The sequence below is a fragment of the Camellia sinensis genome, chromosome 12 (genome assembly GCF_055761805.1).
Source record: "Camellia sinensis isolate YWXY chromosome 12, ASM5576180v1, whole genome shotgun sequence".
NCBI classification, from domain to species: domain Eukaryota; kingdom Viridiplantae; phylum Streptophyta; class Magnoliopsida; order Ericales; family Theaceae; genus Camellia; species Camellia sinensis.
In genome coordinates this window covers 75,066,877-75,079,845 of record NC_138972.1, presented here as the reverse complement: position 1 = coordinate 75,079,845, position 12,969 = coordinate 75,066,877, and the positions used below count along the sequence as shown (strand labels likewise).

Genomic DNA, 12,969 nt, shown 5'->3' with positions numbered 1-12,969 from the left:
CAAAAAATAGGAAAATATGCTAAATTTTTATATCTTTTAATAGTTTTGTGTATTAATACTTGTTCAATTTATCTAGATTAAGCAAATCTGAAAAACAAAATAATAATTAAAATATTTATTAAAAAAGCTCATTAAAAGCAATAAAATATAATTTGAAACTTCAATATAATATATATATTCACCCAAAAAAAAAAAACTTCAATATATATATATATATAAAACTCCAAACCAAACACAATGATATTTGTTGTTCAATAATATTTATAGATATGCTTTTAGGTTTTAATAAAAAAACTTAAATATAACATTGTTCACTTCATCAATTTTAAATTCTTGGCTTCGTTCAGGAATTTGACTGTTTTAGTTGGATTTTTTACTAGGATGAAAAAAGGTTAAGTTTGGTATGATTTGTGGAATTTTTATTTTATTTTTAATTTTTAATTTTTTTTAGTTAAATGGATAGCTGTAAAAGGAAAAATGATTGATTGATAAGTAGGATATGACATTTTATCTTATTTTTAATTTAGTTAAACTACAAACATATCTTTTGAGATTTATTTAAAATACAAATTGTCCATTGTGGTTCTGAAAATTGCATCTCGCCCCCAATGTCTCTAATTTCATAACAAATAGTCCCCTTTATTAATAAATTATCAAGTTAATTAACAATTTTTAATAATATTAAAATTTTATTTCAAATAATAATTCAAGTAATCTTATTATTGTATAAGAAAACAGTTAAAAATTTTATTTTTTCAATTAATTATGTTAAATAAATTTTTGTAACAATGAGGTATTTACAATTTTTTCAAATCACAAAGAATAATTTGTATTTTAAACAAATCTCAAGTGATAAATTTATAATTTATCCTTTCTATTTTAATTTTTTTTTATCTTTATTAACTATTTCAACTAAATTTTTTTTTGCCAAATACCCCCCTTTGCACCATGTCATATAAAAATATTTCAACTGAAGGAGTGGTTTGAGATGATCTAAATAAATGTACTTTTTGATTTTTTATGAAATATGAGTTGGGTATGGGTTAGGTTCGAAGTGATGTGATAAAAAGGTAATGTGATTTAAATAAGATGATATGACTTAAATAAGATTGTGACTTTTTGACTTTTTTAAGTTATAACAAATAAGGTCTTAACGAAAACAACCAAGGAGTTTAATGTAGATGAAATTTTATGATACATATTCTGGTCATGACCTTTATAATTTTTTGTTATGATTTATTATAATGTTATTTAAGATTTTATTATGATTTATTGTGGTATTAATTATGATTTATTATGATATTGATTATTATATATTCTGATTATTACTTGACTATGATTGAAAATATCTTTATTTTATATGTGATATTTGGTTATGACCGATTATATTTTTTTTAGTTATAATTAAAAATGATTTAATTATGACATTTATAATAATTGACATTACAAATGTCATATCATAACTTGTATATGTATATACCTTTTTAAGGGGTGTATATTTTAGAATAACCCAAACACTCAAAAATACTAAAAATACAGAAGACCAAACACAAAATAGACCCTAGATGTCTCACAAAAGGAAAATTATTGTTTGCTGCTGGAACAAGTTAACGTGGTACTCCAAATTTTTTTGTTATTAATCGATTCAATAAGACTCACCACCTATCAGCCTCCTTTTATGAGACAATAAGACATTATCTCTCAATAAATAAGGTAAAGTAATATTTCAAGATTAACTAATAATTTTTTTTTATAAAAATAAATGTCACATCATGTAAACTCCACCCTTTATGAAATATATATTCATTATATGTTTAGTCCTATGTACACTTCTACTTTCTCACGTAGTACTTTATTCTCCCTCTAAAATTATGCTAGTGGTTGGGGCTCACACTTTAATTAATTAGAGCAATGCTTCACATCACTAACACCTTATCCGAAGAACTTAACCTGGTAAATAGGGCATGAGAGTTGGGGGTTCACTTTTTTTCAAAGTCTCATATTCGAATATCTTTATCAACAAAAACTTTTGTGATATGTTTAGGTGGGAATTTTAGGGAAGAATTTAAAAATTAAAAAAAAAAGTGTAAAATTATATGAAATGTAAGTATATTTTATTTTTATTTTACTTATATTTTCTTTTTTCCTTTACAAATTTCTTTTCAAATTCTTCGAGTTATGGATTACAAGACGTAAAAAAAATATTTCAAAAGCCTCGTTCTAATTATATAAAGATTTAGTCTGCTGCATACAAGCATACTCATACCCTACATAAGCCTAAAAAAAAAAAAAAATACTCGCCGTGTTATCTTCTACAAACTCAACAAAAAAAAAAAAAAATAAATAAATATTAAATCTCACTATCTTAATCGATAAAAATGAGTGCCACGTGAACGTGCCACAAGAACACCACATGATTTTGGCCTTCCGAAAATAACTGAAGAAAGTGGGAATTGCTTTACCTTTCCTTTATTTCCCTTCTCCGTTTAATTACGGACACGTGGACCATACACAAAACTTGCCGACAGAGTTGGTAATATTCTCCTGCTGTGGGGCAAAATAGCGGCCGACGCGTTTGCCACGTTGCTTCTTAAAATCGTTTATCTACACCGGCCCTTATAAGAATTTCCTTTTTCTTTTTTATCTGAATCTTTTCTTTCTTTTAAAATTGTCAAGCGTATAAAAAGTGAAAATGATTTTTTATTTCTTTTTTAAAGTATTGTATTTTGATTTTCGTATTTTCAGAAAAAAATAATAAGATTTATAAAATATTAACTTATTTTAAAATTCAAAATCTAGATACAATTGGCTTTAATGTAAAAACCATCAAACCCTCATAAATAAATAAAATAATAACACAGCCTTAAGGCTGCTCATGAAATCAAAAATATATCAATAAGTGTAGGGACTGAGAATGTTTGGTAAAGATTAAAAATGCTTATTGTAACATCCATGTGCAAAATAAATTTGAATGATATATTGATTTTTTTAATTAAAATTTATAAATTGATAGTGTAGAAGGCTAAAATATTAGCTGTGACTAAATAAGATTAGAAGTTCTGGTTAGGATGATCTACTGATAGGACAGAAGATTTGTCATTTGGAAATTTAGAGATTCAAGTCTTGATGGGCTGAATCTAACATGGAGGTTCAAGACCAGAAGTCTTGAACCGGAATTGAGTCCAAACATTTAAAGTTAGGATTAGAAAAGCGGAAGGCGCACCTTAGGGGAGCAGACCCGGTCAAGCATGTTTCTAAACTCTAGGCCCAACTAACTTCTAAATATCCGTGCTAAGTGGCACACAATTCCTAAAAAAAAGGGGTTGGCGTGAGGAGTGGGAGGAAGGCTAACATCCTTCAAAGGCTGGTGGGAGCAGGCTATAAATAAACGTAGTCTCAAAGTTTAAGGTACACAACCACTTCCACTTGAACATTTACTCGCTTATTCTGCAACTTTGTCTACTGTTTTACTAGCTTAAGTATCAGAGTGTCCTCAGGCTTCTCCTAGATAGACCCTTCATATTTTTGTGACTAATTTCAAGTTTGAAGCAACACAACACCACTGTAACGCCATCACAATCAAGTGGTACGATTTTCACCCACCACAAATAGTATTACTAAAAATATATATGTAATTGTGGAAGGCAAAAATGAGCTACAGGTGGAGCAGGACCATAAGTCTAGATCCAGAATAATAGAACAATGGGTCAAGAAGACTAAGGGACCAGAACCAAAGGTCCAAGTCCAGACATGCATGTCCATGACCAAAGGAGACCAGGGGACTAAGACCAAAGGTCTAGGTCTAAACATACGGGTCCAGAACTAAAGGTGCAAGACTAGAGGATCAGGTCCAGAGGTCCAAGGATCCAAGCCAAAAGGCCAGGTCCAAAAGGCATGGTCTCCAAGGGCAAACTTGGTCAAAGCTTGGTTTTTACTTTAAAGGCTAACTACTCCTAAAAATCTGCGATAGTAGAACATGATCCCATAAAAAGTGGGTTGAACGTGAGGAATGGCAAAGGAAGTGGAACCAACTTCAGCAGCTACTTTGAAGGCTATATAAAGCCATACCAAGTGAGGAAAAAAGTAGATAATGAATTACAATCACTCTGGGCAATTCTTATTATTATATTATTTTGCTCAATTGCTTTCAAGCTTTCTAACTTAAGCATATGAGAGTCCTTTTGCTGCCCACCAACCGAGTTCTTCATATTTTCTTGAGCATTTCAGGTGAAGTTCAATCGTGTTCAAGCCGGAACGCCACCATAATCAAGGTGGTTCAATTTTTCGCCACCACAATTTGGCGTCGTTTCTGGAAAACTTGTAACAAAAAGCCTTTTTCTACTTTTTGCTAGCTTCATTTCATTCATTTTTCAATCATCAATGGCAACAAAAAAATGTCATTCTACCAACTGGTGAAGAACATGACGTTTTACATTCTCCAGTTCAACGAACACGCCCATTAGACGTAAAAGCTCCATGTACATGACATGAGCATGAAGTTCACAACCAACCCATGAAAGACCAATTATAAAGTAGCATCTGACTGCATTTTCAATCTATAGAAGACCAAGTAGAAGCTAACATTTGGCTGCATGAGTTAGTTTAGAGAGACTATGTCATCAATGAAATGGATAAACGACTCAAGGAATTGTCTGAACAGGTCAGAACCTTGAATCAATGTCAACTCCAACCTCGTACCAGGAGGGCAACGTTGCCCTAGAAGAAGGCTTTCTTGCTAACATAAAGAGCAACTCAGGACTGAAAATCAGCTCGGATCGAGCAGTTTCTGAGCAAAATATCTTGCTTCTGCACCTGTCCGAGCAAAACATCTTGTTCCTATATCTTTCCGAGTATAACATCCTGCTCTTGCACTTGTTCAAGTAGAATATCCTACTTTTGCATTTTTACCAGCAAAATATTATGCTCGTGCACCAGTCCGAGCATAACATCATGCTCCTGTACTTATTCGAGTAGAATAGTGTGTTCTAGTATCTGTTTAAGCAGAACAACGTGCTTCAATATCTGTCTTAGTAGAACATCATGCTGTTGCATTTGTTTGAGCAGAACATCTTACTCTTGCACCTATTCGAGTAGAATGACGTGCTCTAGTACTTGTACAAACAAAACTGTGTCCTCCAGCACTTGTTCGAACAGAACAATGGAGTTCAACACCTATCTGAAAAGCATATGAAGGAATTGTGGTCTGGACAACAAAACCAAGGCCTGATCTGATCACTTCTCCTTTTTGTATGAGGATTACTAATATGGAGCCTCTAAAAAATTTTAACATGCAAGAGTTTGAGCTCTACAATGGTCGATCAAATCCCTTAGACCATCTTCGTCACTACTGCCATGCAATGTGCCTTTAGAACAAGAATGAGGCACTCATGTGCAGGGTCTTCCTAACCAACCTAGGGAAAAGTAGCCAGCCAATGGTTTGAAAAGCTTCATGAAAGGTCTATTGATAGTTGGCAATAGTTGTTAAAGAGTTATGTGAAGCGCTTTGTGACCAACGTCAAGCGTACTAAGGAGGTGAACGCTTTGTTAGCTCTCTAAAAAACATCTTACCAAACCCTCAAGCAATACTCCCAACTCTACTGGGAGACTTTTTATAAAGTTGAGGAGGACTGTTCAAACCAAGTAGCAGTTGCCACATTTAAGTCCCTTTCCAAGAAACCAACAAGAGGAGTTACTAATATATTAATCAGGATTGATCAGTACAACAAGCTGGAGGAATATCAAAAAATTTCTATACAACTATTGGTTCAAAGGGAAGAGAGTCAGACAATCCAACTGGGATTGTAGTTATGTTCTTTTACTTAGGTGCAATTTCTAGCAATTCTCCAAGTGCAATAAATTTGGACAATCTAGCTCGGATTGTTGTTGTTCTTTTACTTAGTTCTAATTTTTTAGAAATTACCTAAGTACATGTGACACCCCCAAAATTTAAGGACATCATAATAAGATTTATAATTTAAAATTAACATTGCCACTAATATTACTAACATCCATTAATTAACAACCCAGAATTTAAAGTTCTTACATCACAACTTAGTCTTAGTACATAAAAGAAATGACACAAATATAAAATGAAAACTAGAGAAAAACTAGAAATTTTAGAAAATAGTTCATGGAACTTGGCACTCCTCAAGCTAACCAAGGCTGAGTGTCGCCTTGCAAGGCCTCGATGTTTCCTTCGGTTTCTTCGGTACCTGGCATAAAACGCCAGGGCAACGGAAATGTCAGTGAGCGACGAGCTCAATAAGATACTACAACCCGAAAATACCCACCCCGATAATAATACTCACAATTTATGAATAATGTATAGTAACAAAATAACAAGTAACATTTAGTAAGCATAAAAGGAATGTTATCAGTTGAAATAATAACAATAGATAATAATAAATCAATTAAAAAAAATATAACAAACGGAAGCAGTATTTCATCATAAGGAATATGCCCACCTTTTTTTAAAAATTTTCATAGATTTAGTTTATTGGATAAATTTAAGTAACTCCCCGCGGAGTACTATTTCCACCCAACCGCTAAGCAATGGCCACGGGCAATTCTGACACCCCCTTGATCAAATATTTAAATGTTACTTACTGTAACTATCAATGATACCCACGTACCAGGGTTACGTACCTGAGTCGTGACATCACGGTCTGCCTAAGGGAACGATCTATGTTGTGACACCCGCACCACCAACCTTATATCGCCTACACCGATAAAAGCTGAAATACCTTCCCGTGCCATATTAGGGTTCGCAATTCACTTGCGCAAGATTCTAAATCAGGCTCACCCCATCACTTTTAAAATTTAATGTATCATTGGTTAAATTTCATGTTTCTTTACTCTTTGAGATATTCACAATAATTCAACATTTAATTACCAATAATGTTATACCAACTCATTAAAATTCCCAACATAAAATATTACACATGTCATACAATAGTAAACAAATGTACAAAATTTAAATAAAAAATTTATTTAAACCATGGTATGAAATAATAATGTAGATACTAAAAACAAGAAATAAATCATAATCACACACATGCATGGATTTTTAATCTACAAGATTAGATTAGCACAATATTAAATTTTAGTCCAAAGAAACAATTGAAGAGATAATTTTTTGATTTCTCCTTGATCTGCCAAAATTTTTAGATTGCATATCTTGCAAATAAAATTATAAATAAATTACTTATACAACTCTAAAACTCATATAAATCTACGGAATACTCAATAAACATGTTATGGTCATTTTTCAAAAAGAATTTTCCAAAAATAAATTATAAATAATTCTTAAAAATTCCAAGAATGTTCAGGACACAGATTTATCACATTTTCTTAAATTAATTCCATACTTAAATTTATAAATCAATTCCATAATCTAAAAATTTATTATGAAACTAGACTTCTCAAATTTAATTTTTTGCTTAGAAATTACCAGATTTGGTTTAATATAAATTTTTTAATGATTTTTCAAACACATAATAAAATCTGCCTATAGCTCCAGATTTGGTTAAAAATTTGTATAAATTTGTAAAAAATCCCATAATTGTTGAAACATTTTCTGGATAAACTAGACATCATTATAAACAACTTTGTAGAGAAATATTCTTCAAATTTTGAGTATAAAATTGTCTAAAATTTGTACAAAATTTCTGACAGATTCAAGGACCAAATAAATTCTTCAATTCACTCTATAATGGTATGAATTACACATGCAAGCCTATTTTTACAATAATACCATGATTTTAAGACTATCAATATTTTCAAATATTTGATATACACATCACAAAATTTACATACATATATATAAAAATTTCTATCTATAAATTAGTCATTTTATCATATGAATAAAATCTGAAAATTTCAACAATAAAAAAAAATGAGAGGGTTGGGAGGGTTTTCTTACTTAGTTGTATGATTGAAATGGAATAATGAAATGGTAGGAAAATATGAAACATCAACCTCCTCCTCTTCTTCCACAAGAATTCCCTTTTTCTTTTTCTTTTTTTTCTGATTAGTCGACAAACACAGTGTGTATAAACACTGTGTGTGGTATGAATATATAGAGGCCACTTCTCTGAGGCTCTCTCTCTCTCTCTCTCTCTCTCTCTCTCTCTTTCTTTTTCTTCATTTGAAGCTCTCTTTCCCTCAATTCCAAGAGCATAATGAGCTCTTCTTCCCTAAACAAACATGCAAACCAACATGTGGAAAGTTGCCACCAAAATCTGCAAAGGTTTGATTTTTTTTTTTTTTTGTGTGTGTGTGTGTATTTGTGTGAGTTTCTGAAAATTAATACACTAAGATTTTTAACTAAGGTATTTAGTAAGAATAATTATCATATTGAATCCTAATTAAAATAATTTATCAACAACAAATATTGAACACCCACAAAATTATTATTCTTAATAATGTCTTTGTTAGTGATTGAATTGGGTCAATTTAAAACTAACTTTTACACTAATATACATTTCAGATAGACTCTGGATAAAATTAATTAATTAATTTATTTATTTGTTTATTTTTTTTTTTTAAGAATAATTAAATGTGAGTTTTCACAATCTACCCTCCTAAAAAAAAATTTCGTCCTCAAAATTAATTCATACCTTTAGACTCGAAAAGCTGAGGGTAATTGGCACGTATCATATCTTCTCGTTCCCACGTTGACTCTTCCGTCCCATGATGTCTCCAAAGAACTCGAACCAATGGTATGGTTTTACTTCGTAATTCCTTCTCGCGACGATCTAAAATTTTGACAGGCTTCTCTTCAAATGTCACATCTTCATCAAGATTAATTTCCTCCAAATTGATGATGTGAGAAGGGTGTGGCTCATATTTCCGCAGCATAGAGATGTGGAAAACATTATGTACTCCAGCCAGTTGAGGTGGTACAACCAAACGGTACGCCACTTCTCTTACTTTGCTCAGAATTTCGAAGGGTCCCACTTATCGAGGTGCAAGTTTTCCTTTCTTCCCAACTCGTATAGCACCTCAACGAGGTCGAACTTTGAGAAAAACATGATCCCCTACTTCAAATGTTAAGGGTTGTCTCCTTTGATCCGCATAGCTCTTTTGTCGACTTTGGGTTGTGGTTAGCCGTTGTTCGATCAGTTTTACCTTTTCAGTGGTCTCCTGAACCAAGTCTGGTCCTAACAAGGTTACTTCCCCTACTTCAGTCTAACAGACTGGTGACTGACAAGGTCGTCCATATAGTGCTTCATACGGTGCCATTCCAATACTGACCTGGAAACTATTGTTGTAAGCGAACTCAACGAGAGGTAGGTGTTTCTCCCAACTTCCCTTAAAATCCATAACGCAAGCTCGAAGCATATCCTCCAAGGTTTGTATCATCCTTTCAGACTGCCCATCAGTTTGTGGGTGAAATGTCGTGCTAAAGCATAGGTTCGTTCCCATTGCCTTCTGCAAGCTCTGCCAAAATTGAGAAGTGAATTGAGGATCACGATCAGACACGATGCTAACCGGTACTCCGTGTAATCTGATCACTTCTTTGATGAACAATCTACTGAGTGAATCCAACATATCTGATGACCCGACAGGTAAGAATCGGGTTGTATTAGTTAATCATTCTACCACCACCCACACGCCGTCATGTCCCTATGGTGACCGAGGCAAACCCGTCACGAAATCCATGGTTATGTATTCCCATTTCCACTCCGGAATTGGTAAGGATTGAAGTGTTCCTGCCGGTCTTTGATGTTCAGCCTTTACTTATTAACATGTCAGGCACTGAGACACAAACTTTGCTACATCCCTTTTCATTCCGCCCCACCAATATTGGCGTTTTAAGTCTTGGTACATCTTAGTACCTCCCGGATGTACTGCGAATGCTGAATGGTGGAATTCCTTGAGTACCTTTTCCCTTAGTGAGTTGTCGCTTGGCACGAACATTTGGCCTTAATATTTCAAACTTCCATCAGTGTGAATTTCCCAACCAGGCATGGCTTCACTAGATTCTATTTGTGATGAATGCTACCTCCTGATCGTACTTTTGTGATTTTAATATCTTGCTCAAAATTTTAGGCGTAGCAATCTGAGCACCAAGGTAAGCCTTTTCATCTTGAACCTCCATTTGTACCCCAAATTCATTGAGCGTTTCAACCATATTCCATTCTCTAAGTGCTAAACTAGCAACAATCCCTCTATTCTTGCAACTTAGCGCATCTGCCACCATGTTAGCCTTGCCGGGATGATAGGAAAGGGTAAATTGATAATCCTCGAGATATTCCATCCACCGTCTCTGACGTAAGTTTAGATCCTTTTGGGTGAACAGATACTTTAAACTTTTGTGATCGGTGAATATCTCAAACTTTTCACCATACAGGTAGTGTCTCCAAATTTTGAGTGCGTCAACTATAGCTGTTAACTCCAAGTCATGGGTGGGATAATTCTTCTCATGGTTCTTTAATTGCCTTGATCCATATGCCACCACATTGCCATTCTACATCAATACGCACCCCAGACCTTCTTTGGAAGCATCACAATGCACGTTGTACCCAACGTCACGTTCTGGCACTATGAGAATAGGGGCACTCGTCAATTTTTTCTTGAGTTCTTGGAATGAATTTTTACAAGACTCGTTCCATTCAAACTTTACCCCCTTTTGAGGCAAATGTGTCATTGGTTTGGCCAATTTTGAGAAGTCTTGAATGAATTTTCGATAGTAACCAGCCAATCTTAAGAAACTACGAATCTCAAATGTGTTCTTAGGTTGTTTCCATTCTATCACTGCTTCTACTTTAGTTGGGTCTACTGATATTCCCTTTTCAGATACCACATAACCCAAAAAGTTTACTTCTTCCATCCAGAATTCACATTTACTAACCTTCGCATACAATTGGTTCTCTCTCAAAGTTTGAAGTACCATTCTCAAATGTTATTCATGGTCTTCTTCAGACTTGGAGTACACCAAAATATCATCTATGAAAACTACCACAAATTGATCTAAGTAAGGCGTGAATATTTTGTTCATTAAGCTCATGAACATGCTTGATGCATTGGTCAGGCCGAATGGCATCACTACGAATTCATAGTGGCCGTAACGGGTTCGAAACGCAGTCTTAAGGATATCTTCTTCCCGAACACGCAATTGGTGATACCCAAAACTGAGGTTGAGAAATACTTTGCCCCTCTAAGTTGATCGAAAAGGTCATCAATCCTAGGTAGTGGACACTAATTCTTAATGGTGACTCTATTGAGTTGTCGGTAATCAATGCACAACCTAAGTGTCCCATCTTTCTTTTTAGCAAATAAGGCTGGTGTTCCCCATGGGGACGTGCTTGGCTTTATAAATTCCTTGTCCAATAATTCTTGCAACTGTGTCTATAGCTCTCTCAATTCAGCTGGTGCCATACGATGTGGTGCCATTGAGATCGGTGATGTACTAGGTTGTAGTTCAATGGTAAAGTTTACTTCTCGTTTTAGGAGTAGTCCTGGTAATTCCTCTAGGAACACATCAGCATACTCGCACACCACACGAGGTAGCCCTAGCTCCATACGATCTTTATCTTCCAGAACTGTGTTGGCTAGCCACCCGACTAAGTGATCGTTCCACTTTGAATTTCCAAGTGTCAGTGATAGGGAATCTTGTCTATCCCCCTTAAATTGGAATTGCATTCCGTCCTGAGAGTAAGCAGTCACCGTCTTTTGATAGCAATCAATGGTGGCTCTATGGGCTGATAACTAGTCCATTCCTAGGATAACGTCAAAGTCTGACATTTCCATGACTCGTAAGTCACAAGTCAAACGTAAACTAGAGACTCCTAGTTCACATGATTTGCATACGAGATCTACTCAAGTTTGACCTCCTAGCGGTGAAGCTACACTCATAGGTATTTCTAATCGTTCAAGCTCTAATTCCAAAGTTGCTACACATGAAGCAGATATGAAAGAGTGTGATGCTCCAGAATCAAACAAGACTTATGCGCAAGAGTTCATAAGGATGAGTATACCTTGAATCACTGAAGGATTTCCATTGTCTTCTCCTTCTTGGAGTGCAAAGACTCTCCCAGTGGCACCCTGATTTGGCACCCAAGGTTTCTTTGCATCAGCATCTCCTGGTTGTTGAGTCCTCGATTGTCCCACATTCCGATTAGCTGGCGGTTGGCCTCTGTCGGATTGGGAAATTTTCACAGCTCGTGTTCCCTGAGTTGGCGCGCATTTGTTTCATTGAGTGGCTCCTCCTTGATTGATGTAGTAACCTGACCTTTGAGGTCAGTTGTTCCTAAAGTGCCCTTCTTGGCCACATTTGTAGCACCTTCTAGCCCCTTCCCTATTACGCTATTCAGGATTATACCCTTGCTGTTGGTGTGGCCCTCTAGCATAAGGTACCGAGGCAGTAGGGGTCATGTTGTTCCTTGAGGGTTCTCCATTTTTTGGCTGGTTGGCTCTAGACTACTGACCTTGGGTCCTTGTAGTGTCCATCTTTTCTCTCTCTAAGGTAAGAGCCCTATCTACTACCTGTGTATAAGTAGGTAGCTGCACTGCAACCAGCTTGTCTTGGATCCCCAATTCGAGTCCCCACTCAAAGCGCTTTACCTTATCTGTTTCATTTGCCACTATAGTTGTGACATGGCGAGAAAGGGCCTCAAATCGATTGGCATACTGTGTCATAGTCATGCCCCTTTGTTTCAGTAGGAGAAATTCTTGGATCATCTCCTGCCTTACTGAGTTTGGGAAGTACTTTTCCATAAACAATTCCTCGAACTGTCTCCAAGAGAGGTCTACCATCTGACGACTTTCCTTAATCATTGTCCACCAGAAATCGGCCTCCCCGTCGAAGAGAAATGAAGCAAGGGACACTTGGTCCTGCTCGTTCTGAATCTCTAGCGTCTCCAATATTTTCTTCACTTGCCTTATCCATGCCTCAGCCGCGTAGAGATTGGGTTCTCCGAAAAAATTTTGGGGCCTGAGTTTTTGAAATTTCGCTATTAATTATGC

General features: G+C 35.1%; 1 protein-coding gene across 1 annotated transcript; it reads right to left on the bottom strand.

Annotated features, from left to right (window-relative positions):
• Positions 1–4,397: 4,397 nt before the first annotated feature.
• Positions 4,398–10,897, bottom strand: LOC145803668 (uncharacterized). The gene is made up of 5 exons (XM_082896986.1): positions 10,527–10,897; positions 10,007–10,442; positions 9,256–9,441; positions 8,619–8,841; positions 4,398–4,543 (listed from the first exon to the last, which is right to left on the bottom strand). Exons 1-5 carry the CDS (start codon positions 10,895–10,897, stop codon positions 4,398–4,400), a joined length of 1,362 nt encoding a protein of 453 aa, XP_082753112.1.
• Positions 10,898–12,969: the final 2,072 nt, after the last annotated feature.

Bases quoted from the DNA above. Each gene is read 5' to 3' on its own strand.
- LOC145803668 (XM_082896986.1), bottom strand. From the start codon at position 10,897: ATGGTACTTCAAACTTTGAGAGAGAACCAATTGTATGCGAAGGTTAGT. The intron at 8,842-9,255 runs GTCAGTATTGGA...CGGAAATATGAG, and splicing joins CTTACAACAATAGTTTCCAG to CCACACCCTTCTCACATCAT. The intron at 4,544-8,618 runs GTATGAATTAAT...TTGAAAATGCAG, and splicing joins TCAGCTTTTCGAGTCTAAAG to TCAGATGCTACTTTATAATT.